General features: G+C 42.5%; 1 protein-coding gene across 3 annotated transcripts; it reads left to right on the top strand.

The window, feature by feature from the left end:
- The first annotated feature begins 1,531 nt into the window (after positions 1-1,531).
- Positions 1,532-22,644, top strand: ttbk2a (tau tubulin kinase 2a). Of its 3 annotated transcripts, XM_080293427.1 has the most exons (17): positions 1,556-1,868; positions 2,358-2,984; positions 6,628-6,789; positions 9,547-9,694; positions 10,824-10,897; positions 12,290-12,430; positions 12,829-12,933; positions 13,409-13,474; positions 13,612-13,704; positions 13,786-13,911; positions 14,049-14,206; positions 14,443-14,650; positions 14,761-14,984; positions 15,102-15,654; positions 16,500-16,838; positions 17,627-18,594; positions 18,736-22,644. In XM_080293427.1, the coding sequence occupies exons 3-17, from the start codon at positions 6,721-6,723 to the stop codon at positions 19,181-19,183; spliced, it is 3,720 nt and encodes a 1,239-aa protein (XP_080149553.1). In that variant the 5' UTR covers positions 1,556-1,868; positions 2,358-2,984; positions 6,628-6,720; the 3' UTR covers positions 19,184-22,644. The 3 variants fall into 3 exon arrangements, with proteins under 3 accessions (XP_026007915.1, XP_026007918.1, XP_080149553.1); XM_026152130.2 differs by lacking the exon at positions 2,358-2,984 and having other exon boundaries at positions 1,532-1,868; XM_026152133.2 differs by lacking the exons at positions 2,358-2,984; positions 16,500-16,838 and having other exon boundaries at positions 1,532-1,868.
- Positions 22,645-22,958: the final 314 nt, after the last annotated feature.

Genomic DNA, 22,958 nt, shown 5'->3' with positions numbered 1-22,958 from the left:
AATCATTGGAATAAACCTAGTAAAACTGCTGTTCAGTTACAGTGCATTGCATGATGCCAATGACTAATCTCAAATGTAATTGAATCAAAGCTGTGCAAAACAGGAAATTATTAAGACTCGGTTTCCAAACAAATTAAACCTTCAGCTGTGCTGAATATACACTGTATAACAATTGTTCCACACCAATGCACCGTAGTGGTGCAGGGAAAATAGGGTGCACAGTGTGCACAGAGCGTGCTAGATAGAATCAAACAGAAATAACTGTATTGCAATCTTGCAGTTTTTTCTGCAGATGGAGCTATATTACAGTAATCTTGCATATCTTTTCACTGGATATTTTATTTTTATGCAGATAAAATGGGATAGTCTTTTTACAAACCACATTTTCTTAGGGTTGTATTTTTAGTATTTTCATTTTTAGTATGTTATTATTTTCATATGCAATATATATGTGTAAAAGTAAGGATTTAGAAACTGTGATGTAAATCTAACTCTACTGCAGTACTTTGCTGACATTAAATTTTCATTATTTATATGTGTTATGTCTGTGCCATGACTTCTGTATAACTTCATCAGTCTCTCCCATTGATGCAGATGAGTTTTGGCCCACTTTTTCTTTAAAATGTTGTCTCTGTTCATTGAGGTTTATAGGCCCTTGTTTATCTTTAGCTCTTTTAAGATCCACTAAAGCATTTAAATCAAGTTGAAGAATGCCCTTTGACTGGAAAATTGCAACACCTTGATTCTTTTCCAGCTGTTCAGTTTTAGATTTGTAGGTGGCCTTAGGGTCTTGGTGCCCAGGTCCTGTGGCTGAAAACCAAACCCATATCATAATGCTTTCACGGCTGTGCTTCATAGTTAGTATGATGTGTTGATATGCTGTGTTTGGTTTTGTGATTTATGGCCGCACATGTCCACTTTGGCCTCATCTTTCTAAAGGACATTGTTCCAGAATTCGTGTGGTTTGTTTAAATGCAATTTTGCATTCCCAAGCTGTGCTACTTAGAGAGAAGAGACTAGAGAAGATGGATTTTTTGCAATTTCCCCTATTTCCCCTACAATTGTTTTACTATATCATCTTTCCTTTCTTTAGATTGAACTACAAGAAAATCACGTAATCACTACATGTAAATGCAACATTTTTTGACAATATCTTTGCTGTCGCACTTTTTTCTGTTCCACTTAAATAAAAACCGTGTATCGTATGTTTTGTATTGTAAAATACACTTTTCATCACTGAGTCTTGTTGTTTGTATAGCAATGGCGTCTTTTGCTTAATGCCGCCCCCTAGTGTTATTGATAAAAAACCGTCTTTTGTGGCCGCGTTCCAAACCAAACCGATTGTATCCTTCATATTATCCTCTAACATCATTTTCTCATATCTCCTTTGTACGTCCATATACGATGACACTCCGCATACGCTTTGGGCTGGGAAAACAAACGCAGACGCGGTGACTGCGTACTGCGCGTGCGCGCAACGCTAAACCGCGGAGACGAGCTTTAAAGAGGGCCCCCTCGCGCGCGTGGCCGTGCTGTTGCGAGGGGCCGAATCGGGGACGCGCGCGCAGGAAGGCTGCTGATCATCAGAGTTGTCACGTCACGGATCCGCAGCGACAGATAAAGATGCTGAGGTGACAGGCAGAAGGAGAAAACGGACGATCACACTCAGACATATTTCCTTCGCTCCTCCATTCGCTCTTTTATTTTATCTCCAGTCACCGACAACTCCACCACCACCTCCGCCTATGGACGCTTCGCTCGCTATGGGATTCCGCTCGTTGTCGTCCCCGCCGCCCCCAAACCAAAAGGATTTTTCGTAACCACACCCGGCTCTTCTTTGGAACAAGGGCTGGCAGCTCAGACCCGAGGTAAGGATCCAGATGATTCAGTGCCTCCTCTTTTTTTCCACCACTCTTAACACCCCCATGTTTGTCGGCGGCAGCTGCGTACATGCGTTCGGTTTGTTAACCTGCATGTTGTCAGCGCTTAAAGTCAGGCAGGATGGGCTTGCGTGGCCTGCGGGTGGCCAATGTGCGTGGACGCGCCTGAGTAAATCTGCTGTGGCAACCAAATCGCTATGCAACAGCTCTCCACAGCAAAGCCGGGGTCAGTCAATGCAGGCAAGAGAAGGGGTTTAATTTTGCAGGGCGGCGTGACACCTTTGCTGGGACTCGGCTGTAGCTTGTTATCGACACATCCCGTTGAATACGATACAGAAGGCCTCTCTGTATTTGCTTGGTCACTGTGGTATGCACTAACAATGATCAAAAAGATGCACTGGAGGCAAGTGTAGCTCTTTACGTGAATGCATCTTTGATTCCCTATATAAACACACTTTCTGGTCCCATCCTTCCCAGCTTCCCAGTCTCCTCTTGATAGAACCCATCGTTCTGGAGAGAAGTCAGTCCAGAGATTAATTTTCATCCAGCAGCAGTCTCTCCGTCCTACCACTGAACCAGGCCACTCTTGGATTAGGCAGAAGATATTCTCGTTGGATCCAGGCTTATACGCATGTATGCATAGCAAGCTTTCAGGGTCAGGTCTGATTTGTTGTTGTTGTTTTTGTGAATATTCACCATCAAATCACATTCATATTCACTCTCAAGGAGAGCTACTCTGCGGCAGAATCACTCATTGACATTTCATGATGCTTTTTGTAGCTGTAAACTTGCAGCTTCCAGCAGACCTAAAGGGCAGAGGCGATGACCAGCTGCAGTCAGCAAATGAAAATGGCACTGCACCATCGTCGCCATGGAGATGCTGGGGTCAGGAAGCGGGATGCATTATGAGGCAGGAGCTGGCTGTCATACGCGGCTTTTAATTTTGGGGTCCAAAGGCTGCTTCTGGTGGGCTTGTTGTTTTCTCTCTCGTCATTGGCGGTGTCTGGTATGGAGGAGGAGGAGGAGGAGGAGGAGCGGAACCGTGCCCCCTCTGTAAGGCGTTAGATTAGTCACAGCGTGAGGCAGCCGGGCTGGCTTGTGCAGGTGTGTTGATTTGTGCAATATGTGTACAAGCTTATGTTTGAATGAATGCTGGTGTGTTTGTGGGTCAAAGATGGCCTCAGATGAAGCCACTATTTAAAACTTTCTTTCCCCACACCCTATTTGCATGAAATAACAACCTCCAACTTCTGACTAATTGTAAGCAAATTATCTGCTACAGCCTCTTATATGTGATAGCCAGGTGTGACCCTGAGGAAAAAACATCCTGAAGGAAAGCACAGGAACATGGGATGACCTTGAAGTTCTCACTCAGAGCACTAGTTATTCAATCACAGAGAAAGTTGCCCATCCCTTGAGGATATGAGCATTTTTGTGCAGCACGTTTGATGGCATGCTCTGTGATTTTGCATAAGCAGCAATTAGCTCAACGTTGAGAATTTACAGTTGGCTCAAAGACTTCCTGTGTTCATCGCTAATTTACCAAGAAAAATACTTTTATAGAAGTTTAGCCGGTGTGAATTAAAAATATTTCCTCTTTTGATTTACTTTTGATTCTCTTGAACCAAAGCAAGATAAAAGATTCAGGAGGTATGCTCAGGAGAGAAGAGGAGTTAGAGAGAGACAGGTGTAACAGTGAAGCTGGGGGGAGCGGAGGTAATGAAGGTGGTTGATTTTAAATACCTGGGGTCAATCTTTCAAAGCAATGGAGAATGAAGAAGAGAGTGCAAGGCAGCGTGGAGTGGGTTGGAGAGTCAGAGGCAATTTGTGACAGTAGGATGTGAAAAGGAAAGGTTTACAAGATGGTAGTGAGACCTGCTATGACGTATGGTTTGGAGTTGGTGACACTACCAAAAAGACAGGAAGCCAAGCTGGAGCTGTCAGAACTGAAAATGCTAAGATTTTAAATGGGAGTGACCAAAATGAACAAGATTAGAAATGAGTACATGAGAGGGAGAGCTCAGGTTGAACAGTTTGTAGATAAAGTTAGAGAGGCAAGGCTGACATGTGCAGAGGAGGGATAGCAGATATTCTGGGCAAAGGATGTTGATGCAGGTGCAAGGGAGGTGTAAAAGAGAAACATCACAGAGCAGCTTCATGGATGTAGTGACAGAGGACACGCAGAGGGTAGGTGTGACGGAAGAGGATGTTAGGGATCATGGGTGAGATGGAGGCAGAAGATTCACTGTGGCGAGCCCCCAAGGGAGCAGCTGAAAGAAGAAGAGTGAATGACCCAATGCTTAAAAGAACTAATGGTGAATGAATGTCAGCACTCACTCTGCTGTGTTTGGTATAGTAATTGGAAAATTCTAGCATGTGAAATGGTGACCGTGATCTCTGTTAATCCAAGCCTGCTGACAACAGAATGAGTGGCACTCCTGTAGAGCATACTCTAGTATAGTTCGACAATCTAAAATGTTTTAGTATCATTAAATATGGTTTTCAGTCATTTTTACACAATAAAAGGTAAGGATTAGGGTTAGGGTTAGCCTCAAGGCTTCTTCAGCAGTAAAACTGTGCTACATCCTAGTTCATCGCAAAACGGTACAATGTAGAGATTAGTGGCATTTTAAACTAAATCAGAGCATATATACTGAATATATGCAGTGTTATAAATGACCGCACACAAATTTCCAACCTTGCATTGTCACAAGTCTGATCACTCAAAGCCGCTTCATTGTGCTGCACTGGCCAAAACGCACAACCACTTTAATGTCATCTGATATTTTTTACACTGCGCTGTTTTTACGACATTTAGTAAGTGATTGTTGATTTCGAATTATCGCACGTGTCTTGATTTCAGTTAAGTTTTTCCATTATGAAGATATTTGGTTTGTCGTGTATTTTGTTGAGCTCTATGCATGCCATTTGTTACATGTTTGATATGTTTAACCGCCTATAAATAAAGCATAAATTAGCTTATTATTATCCTCGCTACACCAATTCATGTAAAACAAAAAAACTGAAAAGCTGTAGGAGATGTAGACACATTCATAGTAGGAAGCATATATAAATATGCAGCTGGGGTCATAATCAAGCCCCTTTTGTCCCGTGAAGGTAAACATTTTAAAATAGACTGTAGTGTTAGTGTAATGTAAGTCCATTACAGTAATTGCGAGTCATTAAAAGGGATTTGTTTGGTCCAGTTGTGTCGTTGGATCTGTGTAGCTTCAACAAAGACCACCTTACTCCTGAGCCTTAACCTTGGGTCACATTTCATGCTCATCACTTCACTGTTATCTACTCTAACCACACTTCTCCCTCTTCCCAGCCTCACTAGCATGCTGCATGATGGGATTGATTCCCTCCTTGATGCCGGGATCATGCCCTGTAACCAAATAGTGTTTTGAAGGCTCGTTGCGTAACCGTAGATGCTCGGGCGCCGTGTACAGAATGATGAATCAAAGTCGGGCTTGCTGTAAGCGAGTGTTTGAAGGCGGACTAAAGGAAGTATCTAGCGAGTGCTCTCCGGAGGAATGTTTATCTGCGACACGGATGTTGTATAATGCAGGAACATGGACTCGGTTTTTCAAAAGGAAATTCCATTTTAAAGTTGATGTGTGTTAAAGGAGTTTGGCCACATCATGTCAGCCTAATTAAATGATTGGTAACACTTTTTAACAGGTTGTATTTTATAGAGATTCTATAAATTATTATTAAGTTTATTAATAATTTTTCTATTAATGCATTAGAAGCCTTCAATTTGGCTCCTCTGGAAGGTGTTTATCCTCCAGCATGGTGCTTTTTAGACATCTAGTCCAAAAATGTTTTATTAACAGTATATGTAGTAATACTGACACAACTAACTTTATTTAATATGAACTGTAAGTTAGAATTATTACAGAATGATTCAGTATTGTGATAAATGTGAAAAGAGTTTATCTACAGCTGGATTTGACATGAATCGTCCATCTTTTCTTTCTTTTATCTTCATTCAATTTCCCAGTTGATGCCAATTTTTCTTTCTTTTGTATCAGGCGTAGGTATTATGTAAGCTGTAGCTTCAACCTACACATTTTTGGTTTGTCACTTGATTTTGTTTTTTTTGATCATTCAATTTCTCGTGATATAAATGAACAGAATAGAAATAACGACTGCAGATATCCATATTTCATTTGTGTGTGGAATTAAAAATAAACTTAAAACTGTCTTACACAATGAAATGAATGAATATGTAATTTCTAAGAATAGTTGGTGCTTTGTGTAAATTCAGTTATTTATAAAAATGTGAATTTTTGTGTGGTTTGTTTTTAATCAGTTCACTACTGAGTCGATTTAAATTAAGGAAATTAAACAGACTCATTACATCTGATAATACACTCATAAGATCTGCTGCTTGGCTTTCATACACAGAAGAGGGAAAATGATACTAAGATGATGAAACCTCTTTGTAATGTAATAGTTTTGCCTGTGAGTTTGTTGGGTGAGCTTGTCTAGAAGGACAGCTGCTGGCAGCAGGTGTGGCAGCTGCTGCAATGGTCACGTATCAGAAAGCTTCAGCTATTGAGGCAACGGTCGGTCTCTCAACTGAGCGGCATGCATGCTTTCTGTAGTGTTTTTAATGCCGTAAAACCCGCTGGATGTTAGCCTGAGATGCTAAAGTGCAGCTTGGTCAAATGTAAACAGATTACAGCTGATTTCCTCCTTCCGCTTCTGACTGCTTTGTTTCTCTCTTGGACTTCCGTAGGGTTCTTCATCAGATCCCAAATGCTCTGCCCAGTGTGAGGCTGCTGGTCGTGGGGGAAGCAGTGAGGGCAGCGTCCCTAGATTTGCTGACGGGATGAGTGGGGGAGCAGAGCAAACTGACATCTTGAGCGTGCTCTCCCTGGTTAAGGAACGATGGAAAGTGGTAAGCGCCGTGTTTTCCAGCTACAATAGGCAGCGTGTTTGTGCAGCCCCATCACTGCCTGTCCCGAGGTCACCCTCTGTTCCACAAACAGGATTTCTTTGTTCCTCAAACAATGCTTCCCCTGCCTATGAGCACCACCGCTTTCTTTTTAAGTGTCTCACCTGTGTTTTCGACAGTTTGGGGTCATGTCTCTCTGTCCAGGTTCTGCTGCTGCAGTACGGGTGATCCAAAAATAGCCTGTATAGCTATTTGTGGCAGTGCATTGTGCTATAGGCAGCAGCAGCAGTGCTCCCCAAAGGCCCATGTCTCTCACTGCTGTGCCAGCCTGGGCTCCATGTGAGGCTGTTGTTCCTAACTGGCTCCACTTCCTGTCATCTAAGGAGTTACATAAGAATGCTGCAGCTAATCCCACAACTTTAGCTCCAAGTGCGACAGAAAACTCTGTGCGAGCATGGAGGACAGTGAAGGGCACATCAGAGCTTAGGGGAAATTAAAGCTGTAGTAGTTGAGATCAGAGGTGTGGACTCGAGTCACATGACTTGGACTCGAGTCAGACTCGAGTCATTAATTTTATGACTTTAGACTTGACTTGAAAAAATGTTCTAAGACTTGTGACTTGACTTGGACTTTTACACCAATGACTTGGGACTTGAATTGGACTTGAACCGGTTTACTTGAAAAGACTTGATATTTTACCCCAAATATAAAATTTAACATGCATATTATATAGAGATTGAAAATGTGACGTCATTCACGGGTAGAACCGCAAAGGATTCTGGGAACTCGTGGCAAGCGGTACTAGCGCACGCAGGCTTTCAATTGAAATCAGTCACACAGCAATAAAAAGAAACACAAAAATGTCAAGAAGCTGTTGTATTATTAACTGCAATAGCCGGTCGCATGACAGCCACGGGAAGCCGACGGGTAAAGAGATCGTTTTTATCGGATTACGTCGTTGAAGAGAAATTGTTCGAGCCATGTTTCCAAAGTAACAAAGACGCGACGGATGGCCTGGATTGCAGCCATTCAAAGATCAATTATAACGTCCCAGAACACTCCAGCTCACAGGTTAGTCTGCTCCAAGCGAAGGTCAGTCTGCTGTTGTAGTTAATGCGTCATTTTTCTTAACATAATTGGTGATATAGGTTACAAGCAAGTCTGGCGCTGAACAGAAATTGTCGCGCTATGCTCCTTTGTTTATTGTGCATAAATAGTGAATTGTCCTGACACAATATTGCGTTTCGCTTCTGTTATTATGGTACATTGACAAAAACATATACTTTTATTCACAGGATAAAACAGGTTTTTGTATCACTAATTGCCCAGTATGATTACAGCATACAATATTATTGTCACTGCTACATTTCTGTGATGCTACCAGAAATTATTTCCACTGCTAATTAATTACCGTTGAGCTCAAAGGTCCTATTAATAAACGGTTAAGGAATGTGTATTTATGACGACGATTTGTGAGACTGGTAAACTTATGATACGTACGATGGTCTTTCGTTCTACACGGTGCATTTCAAGGTCCTGTACCCATCCGTCGGTAAACTGTACCTGGGCTTGTTGCTGTGACCTGAAGTTACTAAACTTCATGAGTGTGTGCACTCACTCCAAGAACCGTATGATTATAAATATGCATATAAATATGCTAAGATGAGATGGCTGACTTCATCTAACTAGCAAATGTTTTCCAGGCTACGTTGGTGATACAGTTTTTTTTAATATGTATGATATTTTTGTCATGCGATTTTAAAGCCGGTCCTACAACCGCATCCAAGAATAACATGCAGCTTATCTCAGAACTGTCGGTGAAAATTATTCTTGGAGCTAGGTTTAATTGAGCTGCATTTTAAAGAGGTGCAATTTCACAATTTGTGTATATTTTCTAAGTTCACTATTTTGTCATGTGTTGAGAAAAACACAGATTAAAAAATTACATGGTCTAATATTTACATTTAGCATAACTGCAACATTATTTTTTCGTTTTTTTTTTTAAAGACTCGAAAGGACTTGAAATTCAAAGTTTCAGACTTGTGACTTGACTCGGACTTTTACACCAGTGACTTGAGACTCGACTCTGACTTGCCTGACATTACTTGAGACTTGACTTGAGACTTGAGGATAAAGACTTGAGACTTACTTGAGACTTGCAAAACAATGACTTGGTCCCACCTCTGGTTGAGATACAAGATGAGCTTGAATACTACTGGTAGTTGAGAAGCAGCTAAAAGAATGAAATAAGGACGATGCTATGCACAAGTATAGGTGAACTATAAACTGAGTCATATAAATTCCTGCTGGTTAACCAGGAAAGAAATTTCCCATTTGCCAGCAGTTTTAATCAGAATCGTTTTTTTTAAAGAAAAAACTATTCAATTCAATTAATTCAATTCTATACATTCAAATAAGAACAAAAAATCTCCAACTAAGGATCAAACCAAATCGCAGTTATATCACGCCACAGAAAGGATAATAAATACTATTAAATCGCAAGGAGGTTGGTTTTAAAGTGGAATAACCCCCTGCTCACCATCAGAAAAAGCACAGGTTTAAGGCCCTTTACAGACCCAAAGGCTACATCTGTCTTTTGCATACAGTTTGTGGGCTCATGTGCCATTGTAGTATTCTTCTAGTTGACAAAACACCTAATTGTCATAAACTCTGTGAAGCCTGAAATGATCTTCACCTCTTACTTTTACTCTGTAGAAGTAGTATTTTTATATATCATATGTGCCATCATCTTTACTCCAGGTGAAGAAGATCGGGGGTGGTGGGTTTGGGGAGATCTACGAGGCGACGGACCTGATGACGCGGGTCAGCGTGGCACTGAAGGTGGAGTCGGCCCAGCAGCCCAAACAGGTGCTGAAGATGGAGGTCGCGGTGCTCAAGAAGCTCCAGGGTGAGTGCAAATGGATTCACTGATGTCACTTATTGGTACTGGCCCATCGTCTCACACGTGCAGAGTATTTATTGTTATCATCCAGCAAATGTTTAAGAGAAGAAAAAGCATTCACAATGTCTATCCTTAGCATGTTTCCTTCCAAAAATCTCCTCCTAGGAGAAAATGCTGGTATCACTTGTTAGCATCAGAGCAGGGTAGAATAAACTCTCCCTCTGAGAATAGATATAGATCTGAAAACAGTTTGGCCCAGGGTTCAGCACAATTTGCCTCAGTCCATGCTGTGGAAAAAACATCTGTGGTGGTCCTGCTTTTTAACAGAAACAACACAGCAAGTGTACGGTTGTCTGTGCTTGGACACTCCCAGGGTTAACATAAAGTTAGATCCTTTAGGGGGACTGTGTTACTTCCATTTCTCTTTCTTTTATAAAAGAAAAAAGGTCCTTCCTTCTCCCTTTTACCCACAATGCTTTTTTACCTCCCCCCTCCCAAGAAGAAAATCAATGGGCTGGGATCATGTTTGCTGTCTAATGGCTTTGGCCTGGAGCATCGTGGTCCTGTTGCTTCCTGAGGGAACCAGCATATAATTTGAGATGGGCTCAATTCCAGCCCCCCAACCATTGCTGACCCGCCCAGCTGTAGAGAGTAAATATCAACCAGCAGATATATAAAGCATAATGGAGTCAAATATAACCCACTTTCAACTTTGATGTATTTTTACCCTTAAATAACAATTTTGTAATAACAAATGATCTAAATAGTAGCATTTTTAGCACGAAGGTCTTGTCACTAACTATGCATGTAGACGCTGCTAGCTGAAGGGCTTTGGGGTGTGGCTGCAGCCAACCTGCCGGTGCAGCAATGTCCTTCCCATGCATAAACACACACACAAATGCTCAAGGCATCCATGCACACATGTCTAGACCTGGTGTCATGTGCTATATCCCATAAATCAGCAGGGAAATAATACAGTGAAGCTGCTGATGAGAGGGCACGGACATTGGATACGGTAGGGCGACTAAGTATGGGCACACACATCATTATGATTCATACAACCAGCCCTCAAATAATACAGCACGTGTAAGGTGAGAGGAAGGATCCTGAAACTCTCTTGTCCTTTTTCTCTTAGGTAAAGACCACGTGTGTCGCTTTGTGGGATGCGGCCGTAATGACCGTTTTAACTACGTGGTGATGGAGCTTCAGGTTAGTCCCAAGGGAAAAGACTTGTCTCTAAAAAGACTCTAAATGAAGCTTCTTTAAGAGTCAACTAAATCACTCACCAAGCAAGTGTCAAACATTTGCTAATTTCAGTTTGTGCAATAAAGATTTTTTGCCTTTCTGTGTTTCATATATTTGGAAATGTAAAAAATGTGGGAATTGGATTACTGGCTGTCCAAAGCATTTTAAAATCACAGAGTCAAGCTAAGTTAAAGCTCTAGAATTTATTTGAGTGGACTTTTAGACATTTTACTCAGTGATTATTTGGGAAATTAAAAAAAAATAAAGCACAACCATGCAAAGAGCAAGAATAACAACACAAATAAAGGGAAAACTAAATTAATAAGAAAAAAAACTTATAATTGAGCTAATAAACATCCTCATAGCACCTATTCTGCTTTGATCACTAGCTTGCTTCTGTTTAGCGTATTTCCAGTCATGCTGTAACTGTGTCTTGTGGTCATAGCCACCATTCAGTCAATATGTGCAATGTTTGACCATTTTGATTATTTACCCTGGCCTTGATTGGACTTTGGGCTGTTGACTTGGAGAAATCATGATGAGCTCTTACTCAAAGTTACTGTTATATAGAAGATGGTTACATGAAACCAAAGCAAATAAACATTTTAGAAATTTCTAAAAAATACTGCTGCATGTAAATAATTCAGCAGCTAACCTACAGTATATACAAAAAAACCAAAAAAACCAACAAATATGGCCAAAAGAACAGTAACTATTTCCACTTTAAATGCATGTAGCATTTTGCAGAATATCAGGCAGAAGCAAACTCAAGCTGCAGGCTATTGATAGACTGCATCACATGCTGTGAATTGCAGGTATAAGATTCGTTTTCCATCGACCACATGAGGCTGTGTTACCCAAGACATGATCAGAAATTATAAATGCATCCTACTTGAATTGGATAGTAGTTGGCCTTGGGGTGTTATGAACGTGTGATCTGGTTGTAATTTGTGCAACCATTCCCACAGGAATGTCAAATTTTACTGCACCGCACTGGCTCCCGACCACACCATGTGTTTAAACTGTTGTGTGCAGCTCAGTTCATGTTGTACCTCACTTTTGGCTTGTTTCCTGCCCGCTGAACACATCTGTCTATCGCCCAGGCCAAACATTTCAAACAGTAAAGCCTTTGATTTGTATGTATCTTTAAATACTTTGTTCTTTTGTTTCATCATGTTTCAAACACTGTTCACTTTGTTTAGAGCACGATGGATGGATGGATGGATGGATGGATGGATGGATGGATGGATGGATGATTTGATTGATTGACTTGTTGTTCATTAAAAGCCAGGTGCAATGGGGAGATTTATCAGACAACTGCCCCTATACTAATAACTCGCTTGCGTGGCCCTTTAGGGTCGAAACCTGGCCGATTTGAGGAGAAGTATGCCTCGAGGAACATTCAGCATCAGCACCACCCTCCGTCTGGGGCGCCAGATCCTGGAAGCTATAGAGAGCATCCACTCTGTTGGCTTCCTGCATCGTGACATCAAACCGGTGTGTAGCAGGGAGTTGGGTGCAGGACATTCTTTGATTGCACATATGTCCCTACAGTATATTCAAGGCAGATAAGTAATATAAATATAGTCATATTTTTATTTCTATTGTCAGCATTGGACTCTGCCACTGACATCATTTTTTTGTAACTGGCTGCTAACATTGCTGCTGATTCAGTAGTTTGCTTTTTGCTTGCAGTAAGTCGGCTCAGCGTCAGTGTTGGCTAGATTCCTAAAACTAACAAAATGTAAATATTGTTTATCATCTGAGGTGCTGTCTTAAATTATATTCCCTTACTGGAAGACATTTCTTATTCATATATGGATATACTGTAAATAGAAATGACATTTTATTGCACATAGATTTCACTCTTTTTCAACTTCCTGTTTCTGCTACAGTCCAATTTTGCCATGGGTCGCTTCCCCAGCACCTGTCGTACCTGCTACATGCTGGACTTTGGTTTAGCTCGCCAGTTCACCAACTCTTGCCAGGAGGTCCGACCTGTAAGTGCATTCTCTGTTATGGCTTATATACTGAATCTGAAGGAGCAGTATGTAGGATTTAGTGACATCTAGCTTTTAAACTGAGGAGTGGAACTATATGAAAGTCCTATTTTAGCTCTATTTTAACTTGCACATTTAAGAACAGGGACCTTTCCACTGATAAAGGTTCTGCTCTGTTTACTGAGTTTTTGTGTAGCTTATTGTTTTGGTCTGTTGTAAATCCACAATGGAGACAAAGTTAACAAGTAACTTTTGAATATAATGCATGTTTTGCAGCTATAAAGACAGATACTTTTGTAGTTTCGTGTAGAGTATTGAAATTCAAACCAATTCTTATCTTGTTCTCCAAATCTCTGTTTGTAACAGGAAGCAAATTAAAAGTTTATGTCTAAAAATCTTGTTTGAAACTAACCATAAACAAGTTAGATATCATCAGCATCACCATTTAATGACTATGCCTGTCTTTATTTGTCAGCCCCGTCCAGTCGCAGGGTTTAGGGGAACAGTGCGATATGCATCTGTCAATGCGCACAAGAATAAGGTCAGTATCTGCCAAGTATGTGATAGAGGTTTTGTTTCATCTGTGATGCTGTCCTGCATGCGTCTTCCTCTTCTTTTCTTTTTTGACAGTCAAACATTATCCAATCCTGTTAACTCAGAGTTGTTTTCATTCTGCAGGAGATGGGACGTCACGATGACCTGTGGTCTCTCTTCTACATGTTGGTGGAGTTCTTGGTCGGTCAGTTGCCGTGGAGGAAGATCAAGGATAAAGTGAGGGCACTGAAAAAAATGAGCTCTGTCCTGGTGGCTCCAAATGATGACATATAATTGATGTGTGTTTGTGTATTTTAGGAACATGTGGGAAAGCTGAAAGAGACTTATGATCATCGTCTGATGCTCAAACATCTACCGGCAGAGTTTGGTGTGTTCTTGGATCACATCTCCAGCCTTGACTACTTTACCAAACCTGACTACCAGGTATGATTTACATTCAATAAAGAGGGAAGGTTTTCCTGTATCATAACCTGAGCAAATCGCTCAGGTTTTGGAGTGCATGTATATTTTCTGCTTCTATCATGATGAATTGATGATTATATATTTTTGTGTTGTTGCAGCTGTTGATGTCAGTGTTTGACAATAGTATGAAAACCTACAATGTCGTGGAAAATGACCCCTATGACTGGGAGCGGACCACTACTGATGGCACGCTGACGATTAGTGCCAGTACCACGACACCTCAACATCACACTCGCCTCACTCCAGCACACATGGGGTATGTTTGAAATATATACATGTATAAGTATAGAAGCATGTTTTATGGTGTCTATTTTCAGTAACTTCATGTATGGCTGAAATTTCTCTTGGGTCCATTTAAAAAAAAAAATAAAAAAAAAAAAAAAAAAAAAAATATAAATATATATATATATATATATATATATATATATATATATATATATATATATATATCTTCAGAGACATTGAAAGTGTGTGCACCTTTTCTTGTTACAGTATGGCAAATGCGTCCCTGATCCCTGGCGATCTGCTGAGAGAAAATACAGATGAGGTTCTGCAGGATGAGCAGCTCAGCGACGTGGAGAACAACCCTGCTCCAGAGCGTCTGCCGGGCTCTCCCCTCCACCCGCACCGGAACCAGGAGACTGACGTCTGGGAGGAGCTGGATCGCAACCGTAACCGCATCAGGACAGCTGTCTGGAAGGTAAAAGCCACAGGGAATTCAAAGAAAATATAAGAAATGAACTTCACCTGCTTCTTTGGCATTTAAGTTACTTTTTAAAAAACAAAACAAAAAAACACTGTCTCCCACAGACGGCAGCGGAGGAGGAACACTGCAACAACCAGGGCAACCAAGGGCACCAGAGCCCCTATGCTGGTCCAAGCCTGGGTTCCCCTGTCAAACTGCACTCTGAGGTGGTGGCTTCAGACCGTGATGGCCCTCTGCTCAGGAAGCTCCGCAACATCCACAGCTTCGAGCTGGAGAGGAGGTTTGGCCTGGAGTCCAAGCCCAGCCCAGAGCGCTTCGTGGATGCCTGGTAAGTCTACTAAGCAACCAATACTTGTACTGCACGGTAATACTTACTTTCTTATCTAAATTCACCTTTAGGTAGACCAGAAGGTTGATTGTTTGCATTTGTCTTGTATATGTTCAGTTCAGCAAAGCAGCAGCTAGGCACTCAACAACAGGAGAAGGAATCTGACAGAGCTGCTATCATCCCAGTAACTCAGGCTCAAACTGTAATTGCCGGGGAGCGTCCTGATAGGGTTTGGCACTATGATGAAGAGTTCCTATCCGGTGGTGGTTCTCCTAAGCCAGCTTCCCCTGGATCGTTAGAGCAGGGAGAGGGGGCAGCCAGCAGTGGGGGATTTGTGGCCCTCAATTTGAGCTCTGGGAGGCAGGACTTTGACTCAAGGGAGTGGGTAATGGTGGAGCGACCCAGCGGGTCCCCAGGAGTCAAGGCTACCACCAGCCCTTCGGAGGAGGATGAGGAGCCAGAGGTGCTACAACCAGATGGACAGGATCCTGGATGGGAAAAGGGCAGCCAGAGCCCTAGATCGGGGAAAGCCAAACAAGAAAGCACGGCCTCTTCCAAAGGAAGTGTAAAAATGGACAAGTTGGAGCTTAGTGTGGGCCCTGCAGGGCCCTTGCCCCCAATCACTCCAACCAGCCCGGCTGAAGCTCTGGCTGAAGGAGTCCTCACACAGGTAAGCACTTTCATTTGAATACCATATCATAACATGGCATACATAATCCTGACTATAGTCAGCATTTTACAAGGTTAAAAAGCTGCACAGAGTCAGAGTTCTAGGTATAGAACGTAAATGCTAATATCATTCAACAGAGTGTCACCAGCTGCATCTTGCTGTGGTTTGAAGCTAAATGTTACTGCTTTATGTCTGCTCGCTTCTTCACTTGTGTGTATTTGTTAGAAAAAGATAGTTGTGACACAACTCAGAGCTTTTTATCAGATCACAGCATGGGAGAAAGAGGTCTTATGGCTTTGATTTACTTTAATTTGTAATCAATCTAATTATTTATTTGCAGGCATTTGGGTTAAGTGGTTGCTTTTTTCCTTTTTTGCTTCTCAAATCAAACTTTTTATTTCCAAAATATGTTTTGATTTGCTTACCTTAAACTACTTTCTTGCTACTTACCTATTCATAACATCCCAGTAGTCTATATCTTCCATTTCCATATTGCTGCTCTGTCTCTGAGCTTAACTTTGACTGATTTTAACATGTAAGAGAACAGACCTGCTGTCTATCCCCTGACTTCCTCTGCAGTCCGAACTTCTATATCCAGATTGCAAACATAAACTGCCATAACAAAAACTCCCTGACTGGTCTCCATCTTTCTTCATCAGTGTATGCAAAAATTTTAGAACTTCTTTAATTGATCCCTTCATCACTTAAAGCTCTGCATCCTGCTCCCCGCTAGCGCAGCCTGCTTGTCCCACCTCACAGTACTTCCACTATACTTCCTCAGTCCCTCACAAATCTCACAACCCCTCCTCTCTCCACCTCCCACTTCTTTCCCTCCCATCTCTTAGCTCCCTACCTCTCCTCCATCTCTGCCCGAGGAGATTGCGGTCCGGACATCCAGCCCCATCCCTCTGCGCTCTCCCAGTCCTCACACCCTCCTGACCACCTTGTCGGACCCACTGCACCAACGTCAGCTGCCGGCCCTGAGGCGCAGCCAGTCCGCCGACCAGCAGCCGCAAGAACGCCCCTCCTCTTCCTCCTCCTACCACGCCTCCCTACCTCTGCCACCAAACCCCACCCCCAGCACCTGCTCACCCAGTCGCAGGAAATTGCCAGCCATCCCTGCGGGTGCTGCCAACACCAAGTTTCCCTCAGTCATTCGCATCACCCGTGCCCAGCTTCAGCAGGTGATGAGCCCATCACAGTCCTGTAAAAAGAGACCTCCATTCAGCTCCCTCTACATCAGTAGCATTACACCCGCTGTCAACATTTTTGTTCTTTTTTTGTTTTCATTTAAGTTGCTGGTTTTGGCTTCTTTTCTTCATTTGGCTTGCTTATTGTGTTGCTGTCAGGCAGCTCTCTCCAGAAACCATAAGGGGCATTGTGCAGGCCAGACAGAGCATGGGTCAGATGTGTCCTTGTGTCTGGACATGTGTTCTTGTGATCTGGATAGGGTTTGTGTGTTTGTCTGATTGTGGCATGTGTGTTTGGAATGTCGAGTCATGACTACAGGTTGCATGGTCTCTTTTGTTTCAGATCGTCTTTGTCCTCTCTATCTTTCTCTTTCTCTCTCTCTCCCTGTATTTGTTCCTCACCCTCTCTTCGCTGAAGCCCCCTGCGAAGTTGCGTGAACGTTTCCTGTCCTACTTGCTGGTTTAGTACTCACAGCTTGACTGACACTGCCATAGCACTTGTGTGTTTCGGTCTGATAATGGTAGCTATGGTATTGCATGCTGTTGCCAAACTAATCACCATTTATTACCACATTTTGTAAAATTGTTCAGTGTTCACACATCTGCAACAGGCTCTTGCTGCAGATCTACAGCACAACTCGCCATGTTGTAGTCTATCAGCAACAGACCTTTGACAATTTAGAATATTACTGCCATTTTTTTAGTCTTTTCTTTTTCTTAAATAATACCTGTGTCTTTTTCTCTTCCCTCCCATGTCTCCACCTCTTCCCTCCCCACTCCAGTTAACGGCTCAGCGTCCTTCTGGGCTTTCCTCCCAGTCAGGTTCAGACAGTGCTCCACAGTGTCTCCTGCTGGAGAGGCATGGCGAAGCTGAAGCAGAAGCTCAGCAGGTTCAGGAGCGTACAGTGGACATCAGCTCCCCGCAGGACCATGTGGCCTCCCATCCAGGGTCACCAGTAGACCCCCTGGCTGAGATGCTGGTTAATGGAGACAGCCGCACCAAAGCTCAAAGCCCTGTGCCAAGCCGCATGTCTTCCCCGCGCTGCCCTCGTTCACCGTGCTCGCCTCCTCCATGCTCGGCATCTTCCCATCGCTCTCCTCGCAGCCCCTTGTTTGCCAATGGCCGTCTTTCCCCTCCTGTTAACAACCAAAGGGATTTAAGTATTGGAACTTTCCTCAAGCTTAAAGACAATGAGAATGACTCTATCCCCACTCCCTGTGTCACAGAGCCTCAGTTGAAGGGGGAAGACCCTAGAGAAGTCAACCTGACCCCAGAACAGATCACTAGCCCAGCCTCCTCCACCCCGCTGGCTGCCCCCCGTAAAGACCCTAGCCGCAGGCAAAGTCGAATCCCTGTGCTGGAGCCCTCGGCCCTCCTGGAGCTCCCTCCACCAGGATCCGCCAAGGAAAAGCTCTTACAGAAGAAAGCCAGCCACCAAGGCCAGGTCCCCTCACCCACTGCCTCGCCATCCCTCTCTGATAGGCGTGGCCCAATGGTAGCCTCCCTCACTAGAGATCCACTGTCCTCCACCTCTGACCGCTCTCAGGATGAGGACTCTCTTATGGGCTCCCGTTCTGACCGCCAGGGAGACGACGCTCCGTCTCTCTCCTCCTCCTCTAGCCCGCTGTCCCGCAAGAGCAGGATCCCTCGTCCCGTTCAGGCAGCTTCTTCTGCTGAGCAACTGGCTGCTCAATTCATGCCACGTCCACCTCCTGGAAAACCACCGTGTCGCCCCACAGTGGAGGGCAGGTAAGTTGTTGCCTTGCATCTTTTACTTTCATTAAGATACTATAAAGATATTTTCTCTTTTATTTATTTAATTTAATAATTTATGCCAAGAAACTTGATTTATCTCCATTTGAGCTTTGCTGTTTTTCATGTTTCACTCAGGCTTAGACGTTACCGCATCCGAGCTGGCAGCACCAGTGACTCAGAACTGCTGACGTGTATTGCTCAGCTAATGCATGGCTCCCGTGGCTCCCCCCTTCACCACCGCTCCTCTGCCCAGCACGGGGGCTCCAGGATGGGCATCTGCAGCCTGACGAGCTCTCCGCACCACCACCGCAGCTCGAGCGCCTCCCCCCGCAGTTCCTCCTCCCTGCAGCGCTCGGTCAGCTCCTCGCCCTCTCGCCACGAGCACCGTGGCGGCGGAGGAGGGGGCTGCTTTGGCCGCAGCCGCTCACCCCCTAGCTTCTCCGGCTCGCCGCCTCCCCGCCGCTTCTACCACCACCACCAGGATACATGCTGTAGTCGGCAGGCGCGCACCAGCCCGTTCCACCTGTCTAGAGGAAAAGGCTGCAGCAAAGAGAGCAAGTGCTCCAGCAAACTGAGTAGATAGACCCCACCAGGTTGAGTTGCTATAGCAGAGAAGTTGTAATAGGACAGACATCAGCCAGTGAGTCTTCCTGTATAATCAGTAAAATAGTCTGAACTTTACTCCTCTCACAGTTTGTCAGTGTTCTCTTCGCTCCTTCTGTTTTTTGCATAGGCTTTGTCATTCAGTATGTGTCCAGCTTTTAAATACCACCCCAGTGATTGTAGTTTTGCACTAAGGCTGCCGGACTCCTGGAAAACATATTTTAAAAAAGACTTTTATTAATCTTTGTGGCACAAGCCGGGATATCCAGAAATTTTAGTCCAACCCCCAAAAATGCTGCCTTTCCCAAAACTCTGAGGACATTAAATACTTGTTCACAAGCTGAATGACGATGCATGACTAGCAGACTGAACTTGAATTGGTGGAGTGCGTCCTTTATGATAATTTACCAAACAGGCAATGTTGTGTCAGGGTCTTCTTTTCATTTTTACAATCAATGCTGTAGTTTAAACCGTTCATGCAGCGCTGTAACACATAAATCAGAAGTTAGTTGGACCAGTGGGCACATATATAAAAGTCTCCGGATTATTGAACTTTGATTTGTCCTGCACCGCAATATATTAGAACTTATTTATCCCCAGCACTAATGCATTTGAATCATACTGATGGGATTTGCGACTTTAATTATTGGCCGGAGGGCCTAACTCAGATCAGGCAGGGTATAACGTTTTCTTTCTGATAAATGTGAATGCATAATAGGCAGAATTTGTGTATTTATTGAGATATTTATTTTGATGCTTAGCAATGCTTACGACTCCTATCCTCTCGCGTGCGATCGTTAAAGTGTGGTTTTTGTGTCACGTGCATTCGTTTTTAAAATGAGGGGATCGCTCAAAGCGACCCTTTATACAATCAGTCATGTAAAGCATGTGAGGAGGACTCACACCTTTTTGTGCCTACTGTGTTGCTGAGAGGGAATCTGAAATGTCACACTGGAATGAAGGAATTAGAGGTTAGACTTGTGATGTTTTAGTAGCAGTAGTAAGTTTAAATGACTCAAGGTGCACTGATGTTCGTCGTAGCGCGTGCCTTGGCACTTCGGGCAGCTTGAAGATTCACTTTGGTGTGTTTGTAATTAGCGGAGGAAGATAAAAACAACAAAAAAACCAAGAGCCAAAAAACAGACTTGTGCCAGCGGTTATAAGACAACCCTTTTCATTCATTTATGTAGAAAAGGTAGCAACACAAATGTTTGTTAATCAAACATAATTTGAGCAGCAGTTTACTTAAGGACAAAGTAGCTATTATTTGTAACAGGAAATATTAGCTGTCCTGTCTACATACCAGGCCAGTGTTTGAGATAAAACTCTGAACAAATGTGAATTTCAGACCTCAAAAAAAAGAATTTTGTCAAATGTTATTGAAAACGGAGGCCATATGTACATATTTCTCACACCAAAACGATGCTCCATGCCTCCACGTGCGAGAATGTTTTTTTTTTCCGTTCCCGTTTCTCCCGCACCGGAGAATGTCTTTTATATAACGACATACAGTATACGTTCTGTGCACAAGGTAAAGAAGCCAGAGTGTTGTTTGTGTTCAGTTTTTAGTCAGGATTCCTCACTGAAGCTCTCCTCCACAACCTATTCCCACTCCTCTGCTTGTAAGATACTGTAAAATAACTTCAGCTTCCTTCCAGTGCTTCTCTTTGCATGCTCAACAGAGAAAACCCCCCAAATCGACTACTGAGTAAAAAGCCGCATAACACTCATCATTATATAGCATTTACCACATTGGCCATTTCCTGTTAGGTGAATCTCTAAATCTTCTCTGGCTCATATTAAAAACTTGCTTTCTTACCTGATTTTAGTTTTCTGCACCGACCTGGGATGATTCTATCATTGCATATAATTGTAGTGACATGCAAAAATAAAAGGAGAACAGACTTTCCTGCATTTTACAGTCTTGCATTGTACTCACGAGCTGAAGCCTGATGGTAGTCACAGTCACAAACCACATCGCCAAATATTTTGATATACTTTGCAGTTTGAGTTGAGATGAGAGCGTCTTATTTCTGTCGATATTAAACAATGCTGTTTCGTCTGACTCATGTAGATTTCGCAGGTACCTACGCTAGCCTCACAGAGCAGCTATGATGACTCATCCTGAAGGCAGACATCGTTCAGTCAGTCAGCCGCCTTAATGTCTCTTCTCTGCCCCTCTGTGCATAGCGAGGGATGACTGAGCCTTGTCTGTGTTGGAGATCATTCCAGTATTAGGCCAAGCCAAGCCTTTCTCTCTCTCTCTCTATTATCTCACGGTCTATAAATGGCATGTGCTACCATGCAAACCCTCGCCACTGAAATCAGTGCTGAAAGACTTCTGTGTCAGAGCCGGAGCGCTCCACTGTGAGAATGTGTGGACCATTTACTGATCGACTGGTTGAAATTGGAGAATTTCAGGGTGCCGTATTCAAGGTGTGTTTGCAGTGTGATAGCTGTATGCTTTCAAATGGCTGTGCAATTTATACATCGCCAGCGAGCAGTCTTTGAATTCCCCCTCTTTCAAGGCTTCGAAGTTCAGAACGCTGTTGTGCAGACTTTTAATATATACCTGTAAAATATTGAAAGTACTATTTAAATAATATCATTATCGTACAAATATGACATATATCCTAGCGGGCTTCAATGAAAGGGAAGGACAGACACTAAACAGTGTGCTGCTGATTTTAAAAGATAATCAGATTTCTTATCATGGGTTTTAATATTATTATCTCACAAGTGGTGTGTAGTCGTAGGATTAGTGTTACCTTCCAGATGAGATTTTTCTTTGTCACTTTTAACAGTGGCTCGCTATTAGAAAGTGTCATATTTATAGTAGCTTGTTGGGGGTTTTTTGTGGTTACACAAAGCCACAGACCAACAGAATAAAGCCAGCTGTTTTGTTTTATTTTGAAAGGTGAGATGGAAACTAATAAAAGCTTTGGTGTGCACTTGTACACTTCTCATGTCATGATATTGAATTGCTTATAAATACTTGACAGAAATTATTTATTGTGACTTTTGCTAATTTGCCCATCTGTCATTTTCACTTGAGTTGTTGGGATTTTTTCAATGGTTGATATTTTTGTGTTGTAATGTATGTCGTTGTGTTGAAATGTAACTGTACAGTCTCAAGGAAAGAATGTAACAAGCGGGAGTTTTGCATTGTATATACCTGTAATTATTTATGTTAATTCTATTATTTGTATCATATCAATGCCTTGTACAGTGTTTTGTTTCTTTTTGTTTTCAAATTATTTTGTATTTTATTTTTATAAACTGGTTACAAATAAAATACTCATTCCGCATGCAGAAAGAATTTTGTGACAGATTCCTGTTTATAATCCTGAAATGTTGGACACTGAGCAAGGATACGCATATTAAAATTGCTAATTTATAAAGTGCTTCTTTTTAATTGAAATAAAACCACTGGGCATTCAAGCTGTTGTTTTTTTGAAAAAGACAAAAAAAAAAAGCATCCAACAAAACATAAAAAAGTAACTGAGTTAATAACATTTTACTTGCTTGTGCTTTTAAGGTTACATTGAAAATTAAAAACAAGTAAAAAGGGTTTATTCATTGTTTTGTTTTTCTAAATGGAAATGTGGAATTAGTCCCAAAATTAAATAAAATATATCACAATTTTTGAAGATTGCATTCAAAGTCAGCAATGCTGTGTGTATCTTAATACAATATGATTTAGACTCAATCATTAAATAAATAAATAAATAAATATATATATAGCTATAGACACC

The sequence above is a fragment of the Astatotilapia calliptera genome, chromosome 19 (genome assembly GCF_964374335.1).
Source record: "Astatotilapia calliptera chromosome 19, fAstCal68.1, whole genome shotgun sequence".
NCBI lineage: Eukaryota > Metazoa > Chordata > Actinopteri > Cichliformes > Cichlidae > Astatotilapia > Astatotilapia calliptera.
The sequence above is the reverse complement of the archived record's forward strand: the minus strand, read 5'-3'. Positions and strand labels throughout refer to the sequence as shown.

What these genes read in the sequence shown, in the direction of transcription:
- ttbk2a (XM_026152130.2), top strand. Translation starts at nt 6,721, where the DNA reads ATGAGTGGGGGAGCAGAGCAAACTGACATCTTGAGCGTGCTCTCCCTG. An exon ending in GGTGCTCAAGAAGCTCCAGG is followed by an intron (nt 9,695 to 10,823) that starts GTGAGTGCAAAT and finishes TTTTTCTCTTAG; the next exon opens with GTAAAGACCACGTGTGTCGC. An exon ending in CTCACTCCAGCACACATGGG is followed by an intron (nt 14,207 to 14,442) that starts GTATGTTTGAAA and finishes TTCTTGTTACAG; the next exon opens with TATGGCAAATGCGTCCCTGA.